Raw genomic sequence first — 16,919 nt, forward strand, 5'->3', positions numbered from 1 at the left:
AAGAATTAGCACGTTACACAATACCAAGCCCTAGCTGTCTGCTGAAACCCCGAGGAATCGGGTGTTTGCTTGCAGGAATCGGGAGGCGGGAGACTAGCCTTGAAATCGGTAGTCTCCCGCCTGAATCGGGAGGGTTGACATGTCTGTACAATGTACCAAACACAGTTCTCACTCTTTATGTCTCTTAATCAGACACTCTACTGGTCCAGAATCTTATCGTGTAAGGCCACAACGGCTTCAGAATGTAGCGGGAAAAAGCGTATCGTTTTCTTATGAGCCGCGTTGGCGTATACGTAGCTCAGTCTTAAACATAACGAATTCGTTCCATTAAAGAAAGCTACAAAACTGCAATTTATATTCCAGTAGTCTTTCATTTCATCTCTCAGCAGCACTCCCGAAACTTCCGGGGAATGATTATCATTGTCGCCGGGCAGCGGACGCACGTAGTTTGCGTGACGTCATCGGAACGCGTCTCAACGTGAACGCGACGGCGGAAGTGAGGCAGCAGAAGACAGCAAAAGTGAAAGGCACCGGCAAAAGAGTCGTAAGGAAGAGAAAGAGGATAGTCAATCATGGTGAGTTACCTTGTGCCTGGAGCGCAAAAAGGGCGATAGGAGGGAGGCGGCAGTGCACTGAGTTAAATACCAGGCTTCTACAAAAATTCACAGCAGTCTGCCCAAGTAGTTTAGCCTTGTATAGATTATATGCAGTCAATGGACAGAGACTTGTAAGTAAAAGGAATGGGATGTGTTCAGATTGAGATGGTGGCGATAACTGAGAGTGGTGTTCAAAAATATTTTTTTTCTGCTCACAAAGAGCACATGAAATATCGTAAACACCTCTTGATTGACCGCTAATCTTGGTTTCCAGATTATCGGGCTACTCTACGTAAAACGCTTCTACCCCTTGTCAGAGGTAGCAAGCGCTGTATATATATATATATATTTATATTTTGTTCTTTTATATAGCGCGAACTCAACCCAAAGGTATTGGAGCACTGTCTGTGGTACCCACAACATTAGACCTCTGCCTTATGTAAATTTTAGTTCTGCATAGACATTCAGAAGATTGCTGTTGAGATTTTTTGTGCATAGCTTCGAAACTAGCAAGGGCGGCTCAGTAAGAATCTGTTCTAAACAGCGTGCAGCACCAGGTTCAAAACTATACATATAAACTGCCCCTCACCGTGCTTCCGGGAAGGCATCCACAAATTAGCTGCAACTGAGCTCCCAACCCCGCACTCTGCGGTAGCCTACAACCCATTAAACTTACATTTTGTACAAGTTTGTCCCAAATCTCGCTGTTACAAATATGTGCATAAGTGAGTGCTCTAGGAGTGTTACTTCTAAGTCTTCTATATTTTAGTCTCACCTTGAACAGGGAGGCAGTTTCCGCTCTGTTTATTTTTATTTACAACAGACCAATAGATAACACATATAATATAGAAAATAAACTTGCATTTATGTTTGGAAAATACGGTTTTCTGGTATACAGACATTCGGAATTTTGCAACTGGTTTTGGCTTCACATACTGATATACAAGACAAATGAGAGGGGCCCCTTAACCACCAAAGGAGTAGGGCACCAAATAGACCGTCGTCAAAAATCCCCTTTGGGTTGGCTTAATTCAAGGAAGCCAAAGCCCTCGTCACATTCAAAATATCACCAGAACATAATACCACCACCATCAAAGGCCGAAATGTGAACATACTACAAAAATATTTTATGAAAAATTATCCGACAATAATCAAGAGCAAAGAGATCATTTTACAATGTTAAAAAAAGATAAAAACATACACATAATTCAATCTACACAATTAATCAAAGGGAGACTCTGCAAGAAAGATACTTTCTAATCATAAAAAAGCACATACACTAGATCCGGATCATTTGTTCAACACATATAGTCGTTGTGCTTTAGGTTTTCTCAAGAACAGATCCCAAATGTCACCACAATCTGCAGTATGCCTTTATACAGTGTGCGTCGACACGTTTCGGTGGGTATCACTGTTCAAAACACCACCTTCCTCAGGACAAGAAATAATACCTCCCACATGGATTTTTTTGATCTGTCACGGTATCAGGCTGTACATCCAAAATTAACTGCAGTAGCTATTGTACACAGGCCCGTACATTTTACAACCAACTTCGGCTTGGGTGCAGCGCCCAAATCGATGGGCCACCCGTCTGGTGTCTAGACCTGTTGGGCCTTACCAAAGAGCATTATCTCTGTCTTACTGGCGGTCAGCTGTAGACAGTTTTCAGTCATCCATGTGGCAATAACTGTCATACCAGTAGAAAAGCGCACTTTTGCATTGCTCAAGTCTTTATTAAGTGTGAATATGTAACTGTGTGTAATCGGCATACGATAAGGGTTCAAAGCCAAATGCTCTGGCAATTTTGGCAAGGGGGGGGGCTACATAAATGTTAAAAAGAGTGGGGTGCAAACAAGAGCCTTGTGGCACCCCCTTATCTAATTGTAAAGTTCGTGATTTATAAGGGTCCAAATTAATCGTCTGGGTACGACCAGTTAGAAAATCCTTGAGCCATTTTAATGCTGTTCCATGGATTCCTATCTCCTGCGACCTTTGAAGTTATCTGAGATGGGATACTGTATCGAATGCTGCTGAAAGGTCTAACCGCACAAGCAGTGATGGAGTGATGCCAAGAGAGCATCTTATTGAGTCAGTAACCGCAATTAAAGTTGTTTCGGTACTGTGCATAGGTCTAAAGCCAGAATGTGATGGATACAACCACTTCTCACATCATAGTTCTGGTGTATACCAGGGTGTGTGCAGACCATGATTAAAACTGGAACAAGTTTTAACAGGTGCTAATTATTTGAATGCTGTATTTAAATCTTTGTGATAATGAAATATGGCTTTATCCATGTCAGCATCTGCGGCTGTTTATACTAAAAAATTATTTTGCAAAAGAGTCGGGAACAATTTTGCATCAGTGTCTGTTGCTTTTATTTACGGCCTTCTTAAGATGCTCAGCCTCTTTGGACTATGCAAATTGAAAACAAATTAAAAAGTCATTAGTCCAAAGAAGAGGTTGAGGGGTGTCACAGAACAAAGATGGGTGAATTCGTAAAAATCAAATCCAAAGTGTGGCCAGCAAGATGGGTGGTCCGTATCCCTTTCTGATATAGACCTAACATGGTTAAATTGGTAACCAGTTGGGCGACTTCCATGTTCAGAGTCTTCATCATGAAAATTTAAATCGCCCGGCAGAAGAAAATATTGTACTGTAAGAATATCTTGGGCAATAAACTCAGTAGGAAGCTGACTAAAGTCTCTTTTAGGTCCTGGAGGACGATAAATAGGGGCACCTCTCCAACATTCCTTGGGCGAGACTTCAATTTTAAAAACACAAATCTCTGCCCAATCTGCTAATAGCATGTCTATGAGAGAGACTTTTAAGTGTTTCTTAAAATATAATGGCTAATCCGCCACCTATCCATCCCTCTCTGTGAAGTCTCAACACGCTGCAGTTTTCTGGGAGTGCCACCGCGATGGTAGTACTGTGTGGAAATTCAACCAGGTTTTTGATCTGCAAAGAGCACATTTTAATATAACAGCTACGTTATTGCAAAATAGCTTTCCGAATCACAGGAAAACTCCCTATCATGCTAGACCTATTTTTAGAATTATGGTGAAAAAATGTTGTCACTTCAGCAATCGGCATACTTGAATTTGCCTCCAGTTCAAATGTAGTAGGAAAATGCTAAAATTGCTGAGCCTCCATTTTTCCAGCCTTACCAGCTTATACTGCCATTGCAGAGTTCTGAGTGTTTTGCCTATGCAGACCAGCATCTTCAAAAAGTATTGGCAATGGCAAATGTTCAGGTAGCACCATTAAAAGGCAAGGCTCATTGCCTATGCCTACACTTGTTTGCACTGCTGCATTTTTGAGAGGCTGCAGTGATTTTCATAAGTAGCTCTTTGTAGTAAAACACCATGACCCTTCCAGTACCATTCATAACTTTATTTGATCTTCCCACCAAACGAGTGAGGCTTCCTTGCCTGCTCAGATATCCAACTGCTGAGCCTTAACCGTCGCCTGGCTCTCATTGAACGCCTACCTGCATGTTCTATCAGTGTGGTGTGGTGTCAAGGGCACTAGCGTACCACAGTACAATGTGTCGCATAGATTATTATACACGTATCACAAACCTCTCTCTTCCTGGGCAGGGTCTGCTGCAGTGAGCTCCACCACACCACTGTTTCCACATACCATACGGTCCATACTCCTGAATAAACATCAACTGCCATATTAAAAAAAAAAAAAAAATGTGCAATTAATGTTAACATTATTGTAAAGTCTGGCTTTGGCACATCAGCACCTTCTCATAACAGAGGAAAGAAAGTGCACAGGGACAAATTATACTTGTGAATTTATTTTCCTAGTATTGATACAAGACAACAACTTAAGTCACAGAATGCAAAAAAAGGTAAGATGGGGAGTTTGAGCTCTGCTGCCTGTCTTAAGATCTCTGAGGGGGTGTAGCCACTTTGCCAAAGCTGAGACCTGAATAGCTGTCACTTTATAAAAGTTGTAGTAAATGTCCCCTGATTTTGAAAGCTTGTGTCTGTCGAACCTTCAGTTGGATTATTGAAGATATTGCTGGTCACAGTCTAAAGAGGTAATTTTGTGCCCTCTGAGTGAGGACCAGGTCCTCCATATGAATCAATTGTAAAATGCTTGTAACCTGGACTTATGGAAGAAGGTTTTTGTTTACATGCTAAGCATTTTATTAGAAAAACTAAGTCTGTGACGAAGACATGGCATTGATTTACATCAGATGCAGACTGTGAACTATGCTTCGTGTACAGCTTGTACCTCACATACTGTTATCTTTTGTGACTGTGTTGTTGCCTCAAGAGTTTCTTGTATCACAAAAAATGTGGAGACCATGATTGTTCACCACTGCAGCAAATGTTGCCTTTTCACAGTGTGTGTCTTTGCCCAGTACCTATACTACCTTTCAAACATGTCTCTTCACTCTTTCACTTTGTTCGTCCAGGTCTGTTGCTCATTCCATGAAGAAGCAGTAACCCATCTGTTTTTTCTTCAGGTTTTTTTTTAACGCAATTGTATTTGAAGGTGCTCAAGAGGATAGTCTGAATGACTGGTGCTTTTTCCATCCCTGTGGTGCTACTTGTAAATTACATGATTTTCAGTCTCCATCCCGATGAAATCAAATGTGTTTTTCTATAAATGGCTTATAGTTAAGGTAATCGGTTTTGGTAATGGAGCAATTGTATACATGGCTTTTATCTGCAATTGTATGTCTATTGCTGCTTCGGGACCAACTTTGAGTTGCTTACCTCCCGCTTTGAAAGTAACGTTATACGCTGTTTTCCATTAACTTATTCTCTTGGATAATGTCTTCAAGTTGAAAGGCACACATACTCCATAATGGTCTTTAGTTATCTACGATTCCACCTATTTGACATCCCAATCGATTTTCTCCTACCTCACAAGTTGCATTACACGCGAGCAAACATAGTTAAACTTTGTGTTTCCTAGTTTGTTGTGTGCTTTGACCAAACTAGTTTAATTATTTTATCTGCCATGCAATTAATACCCAGACAATAGTCATCAATGTACAGCATATGGTAGAACCTTTTGGGTTTTGATTTCATCCCAGAGTTAAAATCAGACTTTGAAATATTTCTTCCTTACCAATTGAGAGCATGTTGAATGCATACTGTGGATCTGATGCTGAAAGTAATTCTCTAGCTCACTATGGGGTAGCTTCAGAAAATATATTTCCGGTTTCAGCTTTCTAACAGTGTTCAAATGTAACTGCAACTTAATACCTGTTTCTGAGATTTGTACAGAGGGTCATCGTGCAGCAAACCAAAAGTGATGGAATGGAAGGTAAAGAAAATTAAATAGCAGCTGATATTTAGATTGATCTTGAAAGCATAAACCCTCTTTTTTGCACAGCTCATGTTGACTAGTTTGTGCAATAAAATGCTGCTACTTTTTTGTTATAGAATACCAGGGGCCTTGGATCCCAGCTTAAGGACAGTGTTCCAATATGTGAACTTTCTTCCTCAACTGGAGCATATGGAATTCAGGATACCTTGCGTACTGGGTATGTTTCAGCTGCTGATTGAGCACATGCATTTCATGTTGTCAGATTTTATGTGGTGGGGCTCGAAAATCAGTGGATGAATCCTAAATATTTTTTTGTGTTTACAATTGTTTCGAAAACAACAGTAGTTTGAATAAATTCAGCCTTCATGCTTTCTTTATTTTGAGTAACTGCACTAAACATCATTTGATTGCTCTTGCTATCAGTTCTGTTTATTTGAAGTTATTACATTAATATGATGCTGAGTTCTTGACAAACAATTGTAGAAGTCAAGTAAGTCATTATGTGGGTAAAAATGTTATTGAAAGAAACATAGAATGTTAAAAAAAATGTGATTGAAAGAAGCTGAGAATGTTTCATAACCACCCACGGCCTTTAGACAATTTGGTCTACTTTCTCTTACCAGTATATTTAATAACACTTACTTACACAGTAGTAATTATCATAGGTTAAGTTGTTCCTTACGTGCCAACATAGGTAGCATATCCCTTCACACCACCAATACCCCGAAACAGTGTTAAAATTTCCTGGTTAGATGAAAAGGCTGGCTGATGCCATATGATATAGGTTCAATAAACCAGTTTGGAAACATTAGTAACTTTCAGTATCATAGTTCCATTTCACATTCACCAAATGGTGTAACAGACAAGCTTAAAAGTCGGCTTAGTCCCCTTAAATATAATAAAATATATTCCTGCTGTAGGAAAGTGGGATCTGCTTCTTATGGTTACCCCCACTTTTTGCTTGATGTTACACTGTTTTGACTAGTCTGACTGGGATCCTGCTAATCAGGACCCCAGTCTATCTGCTTTCTCCTCAAAATGTTATGCATGTACTTTGGTACACTCCAGATTAGATACTAGGGTAGCCTTGTCAGCCCCTAGTATATGGTGCACATGTACCTAGGGCATAGGTACCCCAGAGGCATCCCATGGGCTGAAGCATATATTATGCCACCCATGAGAGGCCATGCAAAATGGAACTACAGGTCTGCCATTGCAGCCCGTGTAAGATGAGGCATGCACCACTTACGATAGATATAGGTTTACTATATCTATAGGTCACTACACTTAAAACCTATAAGTCATCCCTATAGCAGGCCTTAACAATCCTGAAGGCAGGGTGCCGAGTTTTATGTGAGAGTGTGGCATGAGCAGAGCCCCTCTGGGGTCCCTACTGCCTCACCTGGGGTCAATGCCCCAGTGATTCTAGACATTGTCTTGAATCGAGACGTGGTTCTTATACCATTATTTTAGTATATGGTTTGGTCTCCTCTGGGAGCCCACCGTGTATTAGTGCTACTTACGATTGTTTCTGTGCTACAGTATTGTGTGCTTTGTGTTTATCTGCGTATAGCAGATACTGCAAGGTGTTTAAGGTGTTATAATATATAGTCTAATAAGTACTGTGTGGTTTTCCTTTCATTTAACCAATACAATAAGATTACATTCTGGTAAAAAAAAAAAAAGCTTAACATTCCTTCAAGACTAAGCCTGAAGGCTGCTCTCCACAGCTACCACTTGGATAGCTTTCTAAAGTTATCTTTGACCTCTTAAATCATCATAAGGGTTGTTTGGACTGGTGCAAGATACCCACTTTAATTACTGGACATCATATACCAGGCCAACTTCTCACACCTGCCAAGTAATGTTTAGAGAGTTTTCTAAAGTAGTAGGTTGATTGAGAAATTAAGTATTAATAGGGTGGATTCAGAATGATGTATATCTTTGAAATAAAATAAAGAAATAATTGTTGCCCATCAGACACACTTGTCATTAGTGCCTCGATATTATTAAGGCCTCCCCATTTGTAGTCTACTAAAGGTTTAATTAACTTTTACTCGAATTCTGTCTTTTTTTGTTATGCACTTGTATGCTAGCTTGTATACTAACATAAAGCTTTGATTTTGGGTTTACAGGTTTACCAGTTTGAAAAATGAACTGCTACCTAGCCATGTTTTGGAGATCTCAGAAAAAAATGTAAGTGTATGATATTGAACCAATTAAATGCCTATATTATTTATCCTATTTGTGGTTTAATCATTTTTGTAGAAAATATCAGTTGACTGCTAACCTAAAATGGTGTTTCATACCTAGCAAGTCAGTAATTACAATTTTTAAAATTGTTTTTTATTGCATAAAGTATTAGACAAATGGAATATTAATATTAACACGTTAGGGAACCGTTTCATGAAGTTGGTCAACATTAGCTAGTTTATTTCGGCTAGGGCCTTTAAAACAGATGTACAATTAATACATGGAATAAAAAAAAGTTGCATCAACAGTTTGCTATAGGAATTACATCTGCACAGTACACCAGTTCCTATCAACAGACCCCAGAGGTTAAAAGATTTCAAAATTATATTACACCTTCTTTATTAATGGATATTCTCTAAAGTGCTCTAGCGTAGTCCATAGGTCACAGCATGCCCGCTCTGCAGCAGGACGGGATGACCCCACGATGAAGCATGCCACCAAGGGGTATCCCTGATGGGTGTGGGGTTTTCAAGAAAACCGTTTTCTCCAGTGGAGGGTTAGTCCACTTGACATTGCAAGAAAACATCACAAAATGAAACCCAGCTATCTGTCGGGCAGAGTCCTACCTGAGTTCTTAACTGAAGAAGCGAAGTAGGGAAACTGGCCTGTAACAGCTGAGGTTTGAACAGTACCCTTTGTTAAAGATTGGTACTATTATGGTTAAGCCTATAGGTATCCAGAATGGCATAAGATCTCCAGACAGCGCTAAAAATATTTGTCTATAAATGGCCCATAATGATAGAATATGTTCGTAATGTTAGCCCTATAATCCATCCAGACCAGGGATTCATTTGATGGACTGACTTTCAGGAATATAGTAATTTCCATAATGTGGACAATAATCTTAAATGCACTGCTTATGGGGATGAAGCTGTGCACACCGTGCCTGCACAAGACACTGAGTACGAATAGATGCAATATCACCAGATGATAAACTCTGCCTTTTATGGAAAAGTCAACTTTCACTACTTTTTCAATCGGGACATCAATATGGTACAAAACGCTTCACTTGTGGTTTTAGTTTCCCTGAAGGTTTTTTTTGTGTGCTGGATAATGCTGTCAGTTGGAGATTAGCTTTGCCTCTGCCCAGCACCCACCCACTTACCTGGGACTGGTCCTCTGACCGGTCTAGGCCCTTTTGTATCCAGACTCGCACCTCAAGGCTCCCACCTCGCTCTCTCTACACTCCCCTCTTACTCGCTCTGTTTCTCTGCCATATTCTCTCTCGTGCCTGTTGTCTGCTCTCTTCCACTCTTGTTCCCTGTGTCTTAGTGACTCTACCTCTTTTGCTCTATTTTGTGTGTTTTCTGCTCTTTCACCACTTTCCCCCTCATTGGGCACTTCTCTCTTTGTGTCTTTTCTCTCTTTCAAGCCTCTTTTGGTGTTTCTTCTCTTTTTCACTTTGTGTCCCTCTCTTTTTGGTGACGTTCACTCTCTCTGACCTGTTGCCATTTCTATGCAGGCATCTGTTAGTGTGTTTTTCTCCTCTAAGGCTCTGTTCTTTTCGTGCCATTTTTCAATTTCTTTCTCCCGTTTCATGCCCCGTTCCCATTTTCAGGCGCCTCTCCTGCATATTTTCCCTCCTCCCCCGCTCCTTAACTGCCCCTCCTACGTTGCCTTACTGCCTCTTTTTCCTGCTTCCCTCCCCCACCCCAACACATTCCCCACCCACTTGGGGAAATGCCTCACAACACACCATACCCGAGAACTACTTGCAGGCATGTTTCTCAATACCCTCTCGCCCACCACTGAAATCATATCCTCCGCAACATCATGCCGGACCTCCTCTTCCTCACGGAAACTTGTGTTTACTCCAGCCATCCCAACAGGCTACAAGATTGCACGCTAAGACCACCAGGGGGAGGACCCAGCTCGTCACAGACCCTATACACATCGCAGGAGATACTCTGGATCCAATCTTTGCAACGAGCAACAGGATCACGTACAACGCCTCCTCACCAATCACATGAACCAACCACTCTATCATATACTTCCAGATCACCAAGCCACAAGCCAACATGCTCGCCAGCATCAACCTATATAGCCGGAGCCCGAAGCTGAAAAAAAGTATCCGAGTCTGACTGGTGTAACTCCCTCAAAATGGACCAAACCAACACCACTACCAACAACCTAGACAAGGACATAACCAACTTTAACATGTGGATCAAGCACTTGGCAGACTCGCTCGCGCCCATCAAAAACAAAAGAAAAAGAAGAACCAACAAACAAGCCCGCTGGTATACATATGATGTCCGGGAATCACGCTAAATTATTACTTACACCAATGCTATTTTGAGTTTTGGAAGTGATTTCTCTCAAAGCGTCAGACACTATGTTTCTTGGGTCCAGCTGGATGATCTTTTTGCAGTTGTTTTGGGAGTTCGATGTGAGCTTTTGGGGTTGTGAGGATTACGAATTGTTCAATTCAATTCAGTGGGGTTGAAGCATTCAGTTTTTCAATAGGACAACTATCTCCAATCCTCTGACTTTTTCTTTATATTCTTTGAATAGGTTAGTAATTGCCTAAAGTTGTTAACATTTTGTCATCTTTGAAAGGTGAGAGTCTCTAGTTACCCCAGTTCTAAATGGTAACCACCATACATGTTCTCTGTTGAAAGAGAAGTAGCAAGGCATAATTTGTCTTTTTTTAATGTAGATGATATAGTCTAAAATAGATGGTGTAAATGTCAATGGTTGCTGCTGGAAGAGTTCATGTAAGTATCTGAGCACTTCCTGTGCCAATGCAGTTTTCTCTATCTGCCCTGGTGAACTTGTTTTCTTGGAGAGCAAGAATGCTGAAAATACATTGTGAATCCCTGTTCTAAGTAGTCTAAGTTCAAATTGGAGACCGTGTCAAAAATTAAGACTTAGGGGCCGATTCCGATCCGGGTCGGAAAGCACTCCAACCGAGCCGGATCCGGAGTGTTTTCTGACCGAACCAGAGTCCTGCAGTCCGACCGAGCGAGTACGATGCGGCCGCATGCTGTCTGGCTCGGTTCGGTCGGACTCCCATAGAAGTCAATGGGACCCGGTCGTACAACGCATACATGGGCTCCCATTGACTGACTGGGTACATCGCGGACAAGTGCGCCCCCTACAGTGAGTTCGCGTCAGTGCCATCCGCACCGTACATACCTGTACATACCCATGGGTCTCCCCCTGTCTCCAAGTCGTAGGGCTGCGGGGGACAGGGGGTCCGACGTGGACCCCCAAAGGCAACCACCCGGACGTTTTGCGAGCCGGACACTCCGGCTCGCACAGGCTGTCCGCGTGCATCGTACTGGCTCGGGTGTGAATCGCATCCATTGCATGCCACGGTTAGCTTCCGACCGAGACGTATGGAGCGGTTCGGACCCAGAAACGAGTCGGTTGGTGAATTTCATGTATCCCGCATCGTACTTGCTCGCTCGTACAGCTGTACGAGTCGGGCGGAAAACACCCGGCCGGAAAAACTACGTGTCGTACGCATCGCGTTCGGTGCCCTTCCGACCCGGATCAGAATTGGCCCCATAGTGTGCATTGGTGGATATGCAATAATGCAGACTGCCTTTTACAAGAGGGGTGCTGCCTACAATTTGAAAGAATACAAGCTGAAACATGGGTGTTGATTTTAGCATTGGAGTAGTCATTGGAGTAGTGGGTGCTTCATGGATTGGACTTCGTACGTTTTTTGGGTCTCAATTATTTGGGAATTCGTTGATATGGATTATGTAGTCCAATTTCATTGTTGCAGAAGAATGATTGAGCTGGTGAAGTTATCAGGAGTTAACATCCAGTGAAAGTTGAAGGAAGCTGGGCAAAGAAGCTATGATAGTGGATTAGCAAAGGCGATTTGTAATGCAGAGTGCTTTAGTTCCTAAAGGGTTGAAGATTGCTGGCATAAGCACTATTGGTACTTATGCTAAAATTGCTGCAGGCCAGAGAGAGAGAATTAGTTCTAAGCATGATTTTGACTTGAGCTTTAGCTAAGAGCCCAATGTGCAGAATTTAAATGCTTGAAAGGAGCTGCTAGTAGACCTGAAATGACAGTCGGCATTAGGATTTTTCTCTAAAGAGGAGCCTTATTTGTGGAATTGCTGTGAACAGTGGTGAACAATATATTGGTCTTAGAAAAGACAAAGGAATTCTTATCTGATTAGGGGTGGTAGGTTAGCTATACAGAGGATTTCAACTGAAGCTATTCGAAAGGAGAGTATAATATGAGGGTGAAAAGCAGTAAAGTACTCGGGGGGGGGGGGGGGGGGTTGCATATTGGTCTTCTAAGATGATATTAAGTGAGTTGCTGGGTGTTGAAGAGGGAACTTTAGATAAAATACTCCTGTTGTGTTTCAAGCAAGGAAGCTGCATTTTCATGGCCTGGTGGTCCTTGAGCCAGGCTGGCTCACTTAACCCAGTACATGGCAGCTCAGCAGAAGATGGGGAGTGCAGTAATGTCAAGATCAGTGTAGTTGAGCACAAATGTGAAGCAAGAGAATGAGTAATCACCTGAAGGCTGGGCATGTGTCCGGGACTGTGGTCTAATGCTGTGGCAAGGGGCTCAGATGATTCGGTAGTGGCTCTCTAGCTGTGTGAGTCTCCAGGTCAGTGGATGTCGGGCTCAACTGCGAAGCTGTAGTGGTACTGCACCCATGTTCAGGATGTTAATTAAAACGATTTGTAAAGCACGCTACAACCTAAAAAGCATCCTGGCATTGGCCACGATCACTAAAATTTAGGCTTGAGCATTATTTAGTGTAAGGCTTGAGTTTTCAATAATTTCCTGAAAACAATGTTGTTGAACATAGCCCGAAGCAGAAGGGTGAGGCTTAACAAAGGGTTCACAGGCATCTGTGATGAACACTGCATTTCCTAACTCCCCTGCTACAGTATGCCCTGCAAATGTTACACTTTAGAAGGACACCTCTCTTGCTGCTCACAAGGTAGAGAAAGTCAGCTGGGCCAACGTTTGCAGAGGATAAAAGGATCTCTGTGAGGGCAGGGTAATGACAGTTCTCACAGTATTAGGTTCTCTCACCAAACCTTGCACAGCCCAGATCGAAAGTCAAACCCCGCTTCATTCCTGCCACTGGCTAGACCAGGTCAGTCCCTACCACACAATTGATCTGCTGATCTCAGAGCAAAGTATGCAATTCAAAAGTGGGAGCACCTAGGGACTGATTGTTGAGAGGGATCCCATGTTTATGTTCTCAGACTACTTCATATTGATTCTTGCAATTTGTATTTCATTCACTAAATATGATTTATTTCAGTGTTTGGTGAGGCAATAACAAAGAAGATAAAGGCAATAAATTCCAATCCTTGCTCCCAGCCATTCTACAAAATCATCAAAGTATAATTCTTTGTGCTCAATAATTATTCTGGTTTGTGGCACTTTTGAATGTGTATTGTGTGCCACAGTTACAACTACTACTGAAGCCAGGAATAGTCTTCAAGTAAGGACTGTGATTTTATGGCAATGGATTTAGTTCATAATGTAGCCCTCTACGGACAGCTTATTAGGTCAGAAGAGGACAAGACATAAGTGTACCTGGTGGAGGACTTTCTGGTTTATTTTGACAGCCCAGTAGCAAACTGCTTTACCTACAGTGCATGCCCTGCCTTGTAGCAACTGTTTGGGCTATTGATTGCTTTCTGTTGGGAATGACCATCTTTAGTGTGATGACCCCCGCAACCCTTAGACCATCTTTAAAACTCTGTGCACTTTACCCCTGCTAACCAATAGTAAAGTGACTGGCTCACCCTTTAAATATTGTCGAGTTGGTATACCCCTAATTGGTATATTTAACTTGCCTATAAGTCCCCAGTAGATGGTATAAAACATACCCAATTGCCTGGAAGTTAAATGCTATTAGTGGACTGCAGCAACTATTGTAACAACCGATTTAGTGTCAGAGCAAAAATGGTTTCAGGCTTACCACTGTAGCCTAACTAACAGTGCAAACGATGCACTGCAACCTGTCAAAACAAAAACTTTTTGACAGGAAAGAAAACCTTCCTTTTAAATATTAGTAAGTCACCCCATGTAAGCTTTGCTGCCCACAAGGTAGGGTGCATGGTATTTAAAAGTGAGACTTTTTCGAAAGTTAACATTACCATGGTCCTATAGTGACAGGGCCCTAAATGATATTTTCACTGGGAAAGAGGCCTAGCTTTTCTATGTAGAAAACCATAGTACAGATAAAAGTACTGATGCTGTATCTCCAGAATAGAACAAGCTAGAAAAATAATGTAAAACTATTTTTAATAGCTATTAAAATCCAATTCAGTAGTGAAGTCAGATTTTCATAAATATTATGAAAAAGTCCCTTTTAGAAAGTTACCTTTTTCCTGCCTGAAATTCCTTGAGGCTAATTCGCTTAAATTATCCAGCTTCTCCCACCCAGTGAGTAGCCTCGAATAGGTATGAAATGCCCCCCCGAGGAGCAAACAATAGGCTGATCTGAATGGGCAGAGATGACCTTTCTGAGTTTAGCAGAATATGCAGTATAGGGGGATGGTGGCGTCCTTTTGACAGCACAGTGTCAAATTCTGTTTGATAGCTGTTGAGCCACAGGTAACACTTGGTGCACACTTGAAAAGGAGAGGACAAGATGGGAAGACATTTCTTGTGGACTCCCTGTCTGGTTGCTGAAGGGACCCTGCTGTTTGTCCAACGAGACTTCTGTCTCTGGGTTTGTTGTGGGTACAGTACCAGCTTCAAATTGTATTTTAGTGTTAGATGGTGTTTGACACTAGCATTGCCACAGTAAACCTCCCGCATAGGCCCCCAACCTTTCAGAGCCCATGATTAGTGTGGCCGAAGACTTTTGCCATTTTGAAAATAATCTGACACTTGACATGTTGGGCCTGTTTGCAGTAAGGGATACAGAAATGGATGCAAAAGTGAGCAGGGTTATCCCTGAAAGCTTTTGACTTGGTTAGGGTGTGCTCAGGAGTCGTTCCCACTGACTAGCTAGTTCCTGACATAAATGTGGCTTCTCAAGGTACCCATTTCATAACACTTTCTGGACCAGTGTAAGATCAGAAAAGTGCTGCACCAGCTGCCTGTGACCTGAGTGGGATCAGTGAACTACTGAACCTGCTCCCTCTCGTACCCACGACAAAAGTGCAAACTCCAAGGGTTATTTGTCAACAAGCTGTAAGAAGTCTTTTGCTGGAAGTACCCAACTGATCAGTGGCTACTAGACCTGGAACGGACTCTCCTGTTGAGGGCAGAGAATTCTGCTGATGATCAGTCCTTCCTAAATAGAGTAGGGGGACTGACACTCTGATATGGTGGTCCAGTGGAGAATAATGGCCTAGTGACAGGAAAGCCTTCAATTCACTCACCTCTAAGAAAGTTGGAGGGGCACTGATTTAGTGGGCGGGTCAACGTCTTTTAGAAAAAAAAAGAAGTATGTATTTTAAAGATTTAAAGACCACTGTGTGTCTCCATTCGGTTACTAAAGAGCAAGGCCAGTTTTGTGGGTTTGTTTATCTGTTTATTGAGGCAGAACTTTTTCTGATATTTGTCAACCATGACCACTTTGTCGCAGATTATCATTTGCAGGCTAATTTGTGGAATCTTGTCATGAGCTGTTTTTTTAACCCCAAGTAGTTTGGTTTTACTCTCCTGTTCGGTTTTAGGGCATTTCCTCTGGTTCTCTGGAGCAAATCCTTGATTAAGTGATTTGGGGTAATATCACGTGATGTGCTTTGCAAAAGATGAATGAGGTTCTTGGTTGGTGAGGGGTCGATAGAGGCTAGTAACTTAAATAGTGTGTGTGAGAAGTTGGCCTGATATGTAGTGCTCACTATTCTAGTGATCACTGTGTATCATTCCAAACGACCCTTATTGATGATTGGTTGTAAGTCAACCTTTTAGACCAGCTATCCTAGTAGCGTGGATACGAGCAGTCTTTAGGCTAAACTCTAGAGGGCGTGTTAAGCCAGCTGTTTACCATCACATATACCCCTTGAACACCAAGTGAAAGGACACCACACAAGTTGTTATGAAAATAAAAGGATATTTATTTATAACAAGACTACCCTGGCTCTTTATGAGTCAGGGAGCTAAGCACACTACAAAACTCTTAGGAAAATACTTCAGTTGCACAATTTACACAAATGCCCGAGGGGCACGGGAAACCATCTACACTAACAGTGAAATGCGAATGGTTAGAGTCTGGAGGTACTGATTCCGGAGTGATCCGATCAGTGGGACTAAACGAAAAAGGAACTGGACACTTGTAGAGCGGACCTGCGATGGAGCACCGAGATGCTCGAGTTACCTAGCCCGGAGGCTGCGGCTGCGTGAAGTTCGGCAAGATGTCGGGAGTCCTCGTGTAGTCTCAGGAGCCTGAAAGAAGAAGTTGCTGGCAGGCGACCAGTGACGATGTTCGGAGCGATCCAAGCCTGGATCGGTGATGAAGGAAACCTGAAAGCAGAGGGGACTCAGTTCTCCACCGCTAGCCAGCGATCGTGTGGGTACCAGGAGGGTACCGGCTGAAGTCACCTCGACCAGGTGAGTGGGTGACGCCGGACTCGGCTGTTCCTCGGACCAGGAGGCGCGGCGGCGACCAGGATGGAGGGCGAGCTGTCCCACGAAGGTGTCTGCTGTCGATGATGCTGGGCCCAGGCAGGGGCAGCGGATCTTGGCAGTGGCAACCCAAGCGGGGGAGTCAAGATGGCGTCGGGAGTGGACCAGGAGGGTCCGGGGTACTCCTCTGTTGAAGTGGAGCAAGAGCCAGTCTGGAGCAACCAGACCGGTGATGCAAATAATCTTGGAGCGTCGT

At 42.6% G+C, this 16,919-nt stretch overlaps 1 protein-coding gene across 1 annotated transcript in view; it reads left to right on the plus strand.

Moving 5' to 3' along the window:
• The first annotated feature begins 438 nt into the window (after window positions 1-438).
• Window positions 439-16,919, plus strand: part of POMP (proteasome maturation protein) — a 34,788-nt gene continuing 18,307 nt past the window's right edge. Inside the window, exons 1-3 of the mRNA XM_085621642.1 lie at window positions 439-575; window positions 6,009-6,109; window positions 8,028-8,088. Coding sequence (XP_085477768.1) covers window positions 573-575; window positions 6,009-6,109; window positions 8,028-8,088 — 165 coding nt within the window. The 5' untranslated portion in view covers window positions 439-572. The remainder of the gene's footprint in view (window positions 576-6,008; window positions 6,110-8,027; window positions 8,089-16,919) is intronic.

This window comes from Triturus cristatus, chromosome 8, assembly GCF_964204655.1.
Source record: "Triturus cristatus chromosome 8, aTriCri1.1, whole genome shotgun sequence".
Taxonomy (NCBI): Eukaryota; Metazoa; Chordata; class Amphibia; order Caudata; family Salamandridae; genus Triturus; species Triturus cristatus.